Raw genomic sequence first — 12,069 nt, forward strand, 5'->3', positions numbered from 1 at the left:
TTAATCTTTTGAAAAGATTAATAATATTGCCCTAAAGAATATCTACTAATGTTTGAGTATTCCAAACCAATATCCCTTAACTCTTTTATTTTTAACTAGAGCCCCAATGCACGAAATTCAAGGGGCTGGGCCCCCAGCCACCACGGCTTCATCTGGAAGGTCATCTGGAAGGACGTACAGAAAGATGTCTGGTCTAATTAGCGTATTACACTTCTATTATCATAGATGCAGAGCAGTAGAGGTATGCTATTTACAAAGTCATTATTATTCTGATTTTTTCATCTGGGGCAATGTCTTAAGGCAGAAACGAATTGTAAAAGCCACTTGTCAGATTGTTCCTATCTGAATAAAGGAACTGCCTGAAAGAAGAGACACATCTTTAATTGCTTTATAAAGGTGATGATGCTGTTGAGATCCCCAAGTCTCTCAGTGGGGCTGTTGCCCTGTTCAACATATTTAATACATTTAAACATCCTACATTCAGAAAAGCAATTAGAGGTCATAATGAAATAGTCTGGTTTAGTTAATGTTATATACAGTATGAAGATAAATAGAAGTGATTAGGGAAGGGAAATTTGGGGCTGAAATTTGCCTCAGGGAGTAACAAAGTACTGCCATAGAAACTAGCGTTTGGCTTTCAGAATTATAAGGCTTATAGCAAAACAAGAGTCAGCTTGGAAATGAATAGCCCTGTCTCTATAATGCTCTCTCAGTTCAAATCCCCAGGCTCCACAAGCTTTTGTGCAACAAATTTAATTAGAAAAGAAAACCCATTATAAACTAACAAATGATTTACAAGGTCAGAAAACCCTTCTGTAATCTGGAATGCTACACACACTAAGATGATTCACTCTCGTTATAGTTATTTCTCTATACATTTCAGTTCTAGTTATATCTCTATACATTTTAATAAATCTATTAATTTTTACTAACGTTGCAAATCAGGAATTTGAAAAATTGGACATTATAAGAAATGTAGGATTTTAATGAGATATACATTTCTGGGTCACTTTTACTTTTTCTTGTACATATTCAAATATGTTCTCTTCCTCTAAACTGATAATAGTGAACATTTGCCTTCGCACAAGATGCAGTGGAACCCAGGCTTCCATCTAAGTAAAAGTGAGTGGAATGCACCCCCCTGCTGGGGCGGATCATCAAGTTGGTGGCTTGTCTACCTTTCCTTTGCAGATCAGAGCCAAGGAACCTAATGAACAAAACAAACTAACGAACAAATAAACTGATGAACAAAATAGGTCCAGAGGCCTGGATACATGAAACAAACGGACAGATCTCAAGGGGGAGGCAGGTGGAAGCGACTGGAAGAGATTAACCAAGTAATATATGTACATATCTGCATAGCCCTGAACACAGACAATAATGTGGTGAAGGCCTGGGAGTGGTGGTGGGGGGCGGGGGGAGGAGCTGGGTGTAGGGGAGGAAAGAGGGGAGGAATGGAGGGCATCGTAATAGTGTCTACAATAAAATGTTTAAAAAAGAGTTAGAGGCATTTTAATGATCTGTTTAGTAATATAGTAAGGATTCAATGCTAATCTATCCTGACTATGTTTTAATATTTTTTTCTAAAATATTATTATTTTAGTATTATAGATTTCCTCTGCTTTTCGCCAAGTAGAGTAAAAAGAGAAAGAGAATGTGGTCACTTAAGAACATTTGCCCTTTGAAAATGTGTTTAGATATGTAGCTAAGAGAGATTTATTCTCTCTCTTGTTTTCACCCTTTCCAGGCTTATTACTAAAAGAAATAGAAATGTGTGAAGGAAGGTTGATTCAGGCCTAGATGAGATTGGACAGGTTAAGAGACTGTGATCAAAAGCAAGGATAGGGTGATCAGATAGGACACTGATTGGTATTTGAAATGCGCTTTGAAGCCCTGGGGACCCATCGTGTTTCAGCAGAATAGCACCAGCCCTGGTGATGATGCTTTGTTTACTGATCCAACACCTTGGTCAGGTACTGCTTGTGCTGCTTGTTTGACTGAGGCTTCACAACAATCTTGGGTTAAAGGGAGACTGGACCTCATGTCACAGATTAGAAAGATTAGGCAGTTTCACAAAATTCAGTTTTTCAGGTAAAGGTGAATTAATTCAAACTCAGCTCTGTGAGGCTCAAGCTTGTGCACATCTATGATTGCTAACTTTTTTTATTTATATAAACAACTAGATATTTTTCTGTCTCAACCATTAGTAATTTAAGATTCACAACTAATCCTGTGAGTTAACTAAGGGTGGTATTGAAACACTTGGGGATTAATGTGAGGCTGTGCTGTTTTTGTAAATATCTGCATTGATGGAGCCCCTATTAAAATTAAAAATGAGATCTTAATGCCAGGTCTTTAGATTAGGATATAACTTGTATGAAACACCGATGTGACTAGGAAGAGATTAAAATAGTTATTGAGATATTGCCAAGTACAATATCTAGGATATTACAGCTTCTTGAGTCAGGAAGCATTTTTAATGCATTCAAAAGGATACTTTTTAGACTAGAAAATAGCTATGCAACCAGGTGTGCTCTTACATGTACCCTATGATTGCCAATCCCATCATTAACTAAACCAGAACTTATTTTAACACATCTGTTTAATACACCTGAGCACAAATGTGAACCCTGGTGTGTGTGTGTGTGTGTGTGTGTGTGTGCTTTTAATGACAGGATCTTCTGCATCACCAGACCATCCTATTTCTATTTTCTAATAATCTATTTTCCATAGATTGCTTCATCTGTTGTTTATCATTATTTCAAGTTCTTCAACCATCATTACATTGTGTTAATTTTTGAATACAGGGAAGATTCCTGCCTGTAATAACTTATACAAATTTCCCTAGCTATACTTTTTCAAATTGTATGATAATATGGTAGAAATACAAATATCATCTGTACTCATAAATTTTTACTTGCAAGTTTTCACTCTTTAAAAATTTTCTTTTAATATTCTTACTCTCTCCTAAGTACATAATAATATGAATGCATAAGGATTTACTACAGCTTATCTACTTGTTCTTGTCTACTTTCAATGTCTTCCTAAATTGTATTTCAAGTCTGATTTTCTCAGGCTTTTGTAAAGTTGATATCTGTGTCACCAACATAACAGTATCTGATTGATATTGGTGTGGGTGTTTACATGGTGTGGATGTTTACAGCTCAAAGTACAGAGGGGAAATATTGTAGCCATTCATCTACTCTAACTTTAGCACAAAATTATTCAAAATATTTTATTTAAACATATATGCCCAACTTCGTTCAGATCAGTTAAAAGTGAACATATAAACCAATTTTAGAACATTGTTCTCACTACTTTATTTTTGTTTAAACTATGAATTTTGAATTCCACCTTGATTTGAATAGAATAATAAGGATCATTCTTAAAAATTTGATTAAAATTAAAAGTTTTATTTTATGATCGAATGTTACCATAAAGCTTTATGTGTAGCAGCTTAGCATCTATTCTTCATAAAGTTACAATAAAAATAGCCACTGCACCTGATTCTATATCCCATAATAAAAAAGACATCAAAGAACAAGTCATACTCTAAGTTTTTAACAAAAAGGAAATGTTGATAATTTTATTGCTGTGCATGGTAGGATTCGGTGCAGTTGATCATAATACTTAGAATGGATATTAATTCAAGGTTGAACACAGTTCTTTTATTTGCTTCTCTCATTTTAGTAGCAATAAAAAGGTACTTACATTATTTCACACTTTCCACCATTTTTATAACATTTAAATTTAATGATGAGTAAATGTTGACAAATATTCTGTCATTGCATTGTGACATAATAAAGATGCATTATGGTTACACAAGAACACAAATTATGAAAAACTTTTAAACAAAGTAAATAAACTTATATACAAAGCTCTAATATAAAAAATAATACATATATACTATATCTTTGATTAATTAGCATATACAGATTAGCTGTCTAAATGTGAAATCAGTTTTAAAATGTGGTCTTGACAAAGATTTAAAAATATCAAACTAGAATGAATCCTTTTAATAAACTTGCTTATTTATGTAAATGAAATAGTTTTTCAAGTTTTATACGATTACTCAGATTCTCCTAGGTGTTTAAGTTTATCTGTGTATAGTATCAGGAACTTAACACACATGTATACTTTACTCTTACTTGGTAAGATTTAATAAATGCATAAATGAAATAATATTAAGATATTCTAGGTTTAGTGCCTTTCCCACATTAAACATTCAAAAATGTTGAGGATTTGTATTGGATGGTACGGGGGGGAAATGCTAGGAGAATATGCCAGTGCAGTGTTTAAGGTGCCTTGCACTGGCATTTTTCTTCATGTCATTATTCAGTGACAACATGTGGCTAAAGCTTGAAATAACCATGAGTATTTGCTCCAAGGAAATCAGAAAACACTATAACTCAGGTCTTATTTTTCTCTCAGAGAAATGAAACCTACAACTCTTTACCAAGAGCCTCCCAGTTTGCCTCAAAACACATTAGCATTTTAAAACTTTTATTTTGATTGAACTTATTGGGGTGACATTGGTGAATAAAACCATACTGGTTTCAACTGTGTAATTGTGTAATACATCATCTGCACACTGCAGCATGCGCTTACCACCCAGAGTCAAGACTCTTTCTGCCACCATTTATCCCCCATTCTACCTCACCCACCCTCCTTTTCCCCTCACAATCATCATACAGTTGTCTGTGTTCCCCCCATCTTAATGCTTTCACCTTTTACACCCAACCCTCCCCCCGTACCCCCAAGCCCTAATTATTTGACTGCATAGCAGAACCAAACATACATACTTATATTTGAAAGGGAAGTTCCAAATCATGAAAGCAATCAAAATTTTCATTCTCACCAGAGGCTGATGACTCTAAAGAGCTCAGGGATCCAGCTAATGACCCTGTTCCCTCAAAGGCATAGGTCTGGAGGGAGTCCAAAGGATGAGCGTAAGTATCAGTGTTAGCTTCTTCCAGCTTTTCTAGGATGAATTCCTTGATTACAGCATCATCTGGGCCAACCTGCCATGACATCCTGCACAAGCTCCTAATCTCTGCAGATCTGGTTTTCCGAGTCCGAGGTTCCCTCATGAAGGTGCTGCACCTCAGCTCTCCCACAGCAAAGGCCTCCGTATCTTCTTCTCCTGTCCCCGCATCATCATATTTGAATATATTCTCTCTGCAATCTTTACCTTTCTCAGGAAATAGAGTCTGTTTTCTTCGCTGTTGTAGATGTAGGATCATAAAAATAAAGCCTGACAAACAAAGCATACCAAAATATTAACACAATATAGCATAACATGACATATTATGATAAACTTTACAATCCTTGCTTTTGTGACAAGATCAAGACATAAGATTTTATTTTTTTATCTTAAGACAAAAAAGATATATTTGTTGTTGAAAATTTACCAAAGGGGCTTGCAGAAAGACATGGGATGGATAGCAAACTTCCTGGTTGATGATTTAGAGTAGAAAAACATCATGAAAATATAGTGAAATGTTTTTGAAGATGATCAATTTAAAACCTCCACAATTTTATTTTTTTCTTATATATTGGAAATAGAACAAAGCAGAATATGAGAACACTTTCCAATCTATTTGCATTTATCCATTTAGTAACCAAAGAGTCAGGTTAATAGAAATTAAGCAAAATAGACCAGTTTGATAGTCCCCATTGAGGCAAATTTGGTGGTATAATTATTTTCTAAGTTAATATTTACTGCCTACAAAGTGCACTGGGCATTTTTCTAAAAGCTTTTAATCTATTTACTAATTTAATTGTGAGACCCATATGTTATTCTTAATTCCCTATTAAAGTTGAGGAAATGGAAGCCTGGGGATGTTCCATAACACACTCAGTCACACATCAAGGAAACAGAAAGCTGGCACTCAAAATCAGATAGTTGGTTCAGAATCTGCAATTTGTGATACCACATTAATTTTAGAAATTCCAAACTATCAAGTCTTTTAATCATAACACTGGTATATCCACTGTCAATATTTATTAATAAGGTAATTTTAATAACATTTTAATAACATGTAGAAACGGAATGATTTCAGTACACTCTAGATTTTAAAGAAAGTGTGTGTGTGTGTGTGTGTGTGTGTGTGTGTGTAACCAATTCTTACTCAATCGTGGATCTTATGTGGCTGTTCAGAATTTCATAGATAGGACTAGAACAAAAATTGAAGCAATACCATTAACATGATCACAAAGATAAATACATTAGGTGATATTTATATAAAACTTACATTTAAAATATTGAAACACTGCTCTTGACTCAAATAAGGTCATCATGTTTAAATTTAGGTACTGCACTTTAAAACTCACCTGATCCCTGGCCAGGTGGCTCAGTTGGTTGGCATATCACCCTGTACATCAAAAGATTTGGGGTTTGGTTCCTGGTCAAGTCACATACCTAGATTGAGAGCCCGACCCCAGTTCAGGAGCATAGGGGGCAACAAATCCATATTTTGTTCTCACCTCTCTCTCTCTCTCTCTCTCTCTCTTTCTCTCTCTTCAAATCAATGAAAAGATATCCTTGGGTGAGAATTTAAAAAACCCTAAACAAACCAACCAAACAAAAACATCTCATTTGAGATATACAGTTGAAATTGAAAGGAGTCTAGTAAATAATTTCTAAAGTTATGAACTGGAGACAGTCCTCATGAAGCACTCAGAGGAAACTACCATTGGTGGACCCCACTTTCCTTCCTCTAAATATTATGCCTGTGCAGCTGCCCTTGGTTTACCTGCAGATTTTCAAGACTTGGTTTAGGTCTAATAATTCAGTACTTGCCAAAACTACACTGTTTTAACTGCTTCTTGATTCTGATGTCTAGCTATGTAGCTCTAAATTCATTTTTATGATCCAAGATCATTAAAAATAACAGGAAACACTGAAGCTATGTATAAGAGAATGTTGGATGGTAAGAGAGGATAGCATGGGTTCTGAAGCTTTGAGAAAGTTGAGGCGAGCAAAGGCAAAACAAGTCCTGAAACATATTTTATGTCAGTTGAGCCATAAGTTTGGAACAGTGGCTGTTATAATTGCTTTCAAGACTTAGGAAGGTTGTGTTGTTTTAATGTATAGTTATGAGGTATGGAGGAAAAGGGTTTAGATTATAGATACTGATAGATTATGTAAAAGCTTATGCTAAATGAATCATTTATTGTCTTGAAAGCCTGACTACATAAAACATTTAGGGGCTCATTTGCTTCATCAGTAAAATGAGTATAACTTGTCTTCTTTTGAAAACAATAATAACAACAACAAACAAGAAATAATGGAGTTATCTGACAGCAATTTCTTTTGTGTTTAGCACATTGATTAAGTAAAAGTCTCTTGTTTACATCCCTCCATGCTAACATTTACTCTCTTTTTAATACTCCAAAGCTGAGAGTGAGTTGCAGTATAGGATTGAATCGTGGTTGGTTATGGTTATGGAATCTCAAAACATCATTTAGGAGCTATGGAACCCTTTGTAAAGGGTTCCATAATACTTTGAGTTTCACTCTCTGTCTATTCAACACAGGTGATAATAGTTACTACTTCATAAGATTATTCTAAGGATCAAATTGCAATATATATGCAAAGCACTTAAGACACTCCTTGGAGTGTAATAAGCACTCAGCAGAAGCTCATCATTATTGCTACTAATTTTTACATAACTACGTATGTTGCAATGTGTGTGTGTCAAAAACGTTCCTAAACAAATGAGCACACACATACATAATCATATATTTCAAGAATTTTTGATTTTCAGCTTGAAGTGCCTATTTATCATTTTTAAAATTTACTTCACTTGACTTAAGAATTATAAGACATTCAGAAGAGGAATTAAATATGTGCACACACAAAGCCATGTTATATTGCTATCATTATAATAAAAATTATCTATTTTCTATATTTATGTTATCTTCAATAAATGAAGATATATTCAGTTAAGCACTACTTACCAAGTATTATTATCACAGCGCATATCAGAACAGCAGTCATGATCTCTGTCCTGGGTTCCATGAGTAGCATATCTTTACTGTGGCAGACCTGTATACTGCCACTGTCACCACAGTCACAGACTTGGATGGTAAGGGTGTTTGTACTTGTAAGGGATGGGATACCATTGTCAGCAATTAAGATGGATATGTAGAAGACAGGCTCTTCTTGAAGGCTGAAACCAGTTCTATTAGTCACAATTACAGCTGTGTTATCTAAAACAAAAATCCACGCACATGATTTTTTCAACAATACATAAAAAATTCATACCAGGCATATGTACTAGAGGCAATAGTATAGAAATATCTAAATAACTTTTTTCAGTTCAATTTATTACACCTATATAATATGCATTTTCCTTTTTGTTGTTGTTTTTTGTATTTCCATCTCCCAAAAAAATATTTTCTGTAGCAATCAGACAAACTTTATAAGGTAATCTATAAAACCTAAACAAATGGAAGTCTTTTGAAATGTATGCCTACTAATAATTTTTCTCAAATAATCTTTTAAAACAAATTCTCCATCTTGCTCTTGAAGTCTATAAAACCCTTTTGATTCTAGTTACCAGACAGATATAATGTGATGTAATTTACATTTTTCCAATATATAGTTTATTTGTAATCACAAACATTAAACCAAATCAATTATTTTCTTTGTTTCAATATCTATATTTTGCCCCAGTACATTGTTTTGTATTAATATAAACAAATCTAAGCTACATATTATTTCTTATGTTGATATTTGGGCTTTCTATCCTAAGTTCATTTGAGTTCCCTTCACTGGGGAATTTGACCAGGACTAAAAGGAGATAACATGTCTGCATTTATTCTTCCAACAAAAGATCCCCAAGATTAAAGATTAACCTCTGTTTTCTGGAAGAACAGCTGCCGCTATTGGTTATAGATTCTTGAATAATAAAGGCTATGGTTCATATCTTTGGGATATAAAGGAGAATTAAAACAGAAATCCATAGGATGATAAAAATATTTTACTGAAGTTAAAGAAAAAAAATAACAGAATGACTCTATAAAGTTAGTCACTTCTATATGGAAGGAAAGGAAATTTTGTCTCTCCACATGAAATCTTTTAGAACATTTTGTCCTTAAATTGATATAATCATTTCATTTTGAAGGAAAAAGAATAATATTAAACCTATTTTATATAGTTATAGCCAGAATTAATGACACCAAATATCTTTGAATTAATCGAGCTAACATGAGTACAAGTTAAGTATGTATCACTCTGATCCCCAGGCATAGATTGAAATTTGAGTTACCTGATGACATGAAAGGAACCATTCTGTCAGAACTGCAATTATATTTGCAAAGCTATTCAAACTTTTTAAGAATTTATAGCCACTCATGACTTGAAAAAGTGCTTCTAATTTCAAGAAATCCAGTAGAAAATGGAGATAGTATTTTCAGAACTTGACTTTAGGTTTTCTTTACCATTTCCATTTCCATTTCTTGCTCTATGTCTCAACATGATCAGTATGCAGTTAAAGTATAAAAAGCAATGCTGTAAGTTTGCTTAAAATAAATCACAATGCTAGGAAAATGGGTCAAAAGCCATCAAGAATGAATGTAATTACCTTGATTATCTATGATTGTAAATTTAGAGTTCTTTGTGTCTTCCACAGATAAATTAAAATAAAAATTTGGACTTTCTATGGAGTCATCTTTATCCACTGCACTGATGGTCTGAATCACCTAGGGGGAAAAAAAGTTTTGTTTTATTTTGTTTTTTATTCAGGAAAAAGATCACTGTCGTTGTTGTTATTAGATTTTTTTATTAAAATCGCTTTACCAAAATCTTTATGAACATTGCAGAGGATAACTATCAAACGGATAGAGATATTAACATATTTTCTCAGCTTAAAAATATCTTTGCTTGCCCTGATCAAAACAGTGTTTTGCTATCACATAATGAATATATTTTTGTTGATGGGCCAGATGGTTTTCATAAGCTAAGTTTGTTAGAAGATCTCAAAGCACTGTAGCTCTATGTCAAGACTCCCTCCCATTCTCCCAGCCTAGATTTCTCTCTTCCTTCTCTCCTTCTCCCTTCCCCATCTGAATGCCAGCCATTATGATTTGCTGCAATTATACATTCCCTGCTTATATTGAGAGCGTAACTGTGGAGAAGTTATTGTCTTACTAAAGTATTTGTTAAAGTAATGAGTTTGTTTAAATTTACTTCAGGAAATAGTGCATTTAAAGCTTAGGGGCAATGTACATGCTTTCCTTTGACCCATAAAGATTATAGGAAAAGTGTTCCACCTCTGATAAGTTCCTCTCTCTTGGATCATAAGAAGTGAAGTAATGCAGCTATGAACAAATCAGATCTCAAGTAATTATTTTCTTTAGACAGGGATGTGTCAGTCAAGTGGCTCCTTATTGTCAAAAAAGAAATAAAAAGATATGCTGTCAGGGTCAGATAGTGAGATTGTGATTAATTCTGGAAATCAAAAGTTCATTATATAAGTTAACAGTGTGTTTATACTCCTGAACACACAATTTCTGAGTTATTACCTTTTAATATTTTCAGAAATTACTTTTAATTATAATTTACATCTGATATTTACAGCCATATGCTTAATAACTTTGTTGTGTTTGATTTTATGTGTGCAGGTAGGTGTTTAATTATGTCTTCTTTTTTTATGAGTCATTGGAAAAGAATGATACAACCTGTACTCTACAATTCCTGTCTTATAAGGATTTAGTAAATTTAAATACAATTAGATGAGTACATGGGCAGAATTGGCCTTTGTTAAAAGTAATTTTATTAATATTAGCAGTGATAGTTAAGACTAGTGTTGTGCATTACAAGTTCTTCACATGGGGCCCATTTCCTTCTTAAGAGATTCTGAATGAGTTATAAGATGTTTGTTACATTCAGCATTGCAGAGAAACACTGTCAAAGTGTGACACTTTTAAAAAGAAATTTAAGTTATACAGAACCCACAACATAAACGCATGTGATTAACATGTCAGCAATTTATTATGAGTTCCTACCTGACCAGAGCTTGCATTTTCACAAACGTAAATCTCATAAAATTCAGGGAACTCAGGAGCATGATCATTAATATCAAGAACCTGTACATACACAGGGACTTCAGAAGTCTGTTCTTCATTATCTACAACAAACAGAATACAAATATATAATGCTGTCTTTAGGGGGCAATTTTTTAAAAAAATTAGTATGTTATAATTTCATTTGAATAAAAGCTATCTGAAGACAGGCTGTCTATATCATTCATATATTTATCAGTAATACAGAGTGGAAAAGAAGGTTATCAACATATTTAACTCAACCAATATTTATCAAGTGCCTTGTACCTGCCATAGATGTAGGAGCTGATGAGAACAAGTAATAGAGAAGACAGTTATGTAAACATCTTCCTAAAACCCAGGAAGTTTTTAAAATATTTGTATCAATTCATCTAATCATGATGAATATGTGTTATTATCCTTCCCCCAGCTCTACTGATAAAATCATTGAGAAAATGTTTAATTTTATACATTGTAGCTGAAGTAGGAAAGGCAGGTAAGAAGCCAGCATCCAGTACTCTCAATGAGGAGCATTATTCAGTACAGTTTTAAAAACAAAAACAGGACATGAACTATAATCTAAAATACATGGTAAAATAAGATAATTAAAATAATATCTAAGTATGCATACATTGAGTTGGGAGGATTTTCTTAAGTGAGCCAAGAAATACAGAAACCATGAAAGACTGGGAAGATATGGTTAAAAAAAATTTATTTAATGGCAAAAGAAATGTAAAAAAAGCCAAAACAACAACCAAACAACAGTGATCAGAAAAGGTGTTTGCATCACAAAATGAAATATTAATACCTCACATTTTCAAATCCTGACAAATGATATGAAAAAGACAATTCATTCCCAAACCACAAATTCACAGATGAGAGAATTCAAATGATTCATACCAAGGTTTCTTAACTTCATCAATATTGATATTTTAGACTAGATAATTATTTGTTTTGAGGGGTTATCTGTACATTGTAGGATGCATAGCTTCATTTTTTAGTTTCTATTAAATGCTAGTC

The 12,069-nt window shown here is 33.5% G+C and overlaps 1 protein-coding gene across 1 annotated transcript in view; it reads right to left on the reverse strand.

Moving 5' to 3' along the window:
• Positions 1–4,766: 4,766 nt before the first annotated feature.
• The window catches only part of CDH19 (cadherin 19), a 53,125-nt gene continuing 45,822 nt past the window's right edge, over positions 4,767–12,069 (reverse strand). The window contains exons 9-12 of the mRNA XM_006087181.3: positions 11,014–11,135; positions 9,591–9,708; positions 7,963–8,214; positions 4,767–5,254 (exon numbers count right to left, since the gene is read on the reverse strand). Of these exons, the coding sequence (XP_006087243.2) occupies positions 4,803–5,254; positions 7,963–8,214; positions 9,591–9,708; positions 11,014–11,135 (944 nt within the window). The 3' untranslated portion in view covers positions 4,767–4,802. The remainder of the gene's footprint in view (positions 5,255–7,962; positions 8,215–9,590; positions 9,709–11,013; positions 11,136–12,069) is intronic.

Source organism: Myotis lucifugus, unplaced genomic scaffold (assembly GCF_000147115.1).
Source record: "Myotis lucifugus unplaced genomic scaffold, Myoluc2.0 scaffold_36, whole genome shotgun sequence".
NCBI classification, from domain to species: Eukaryota; Metazoa; Chordata; class Mammalia; order Chiroptera; family Vespertilionidae; genus Myotis; species Myotis lucifugus.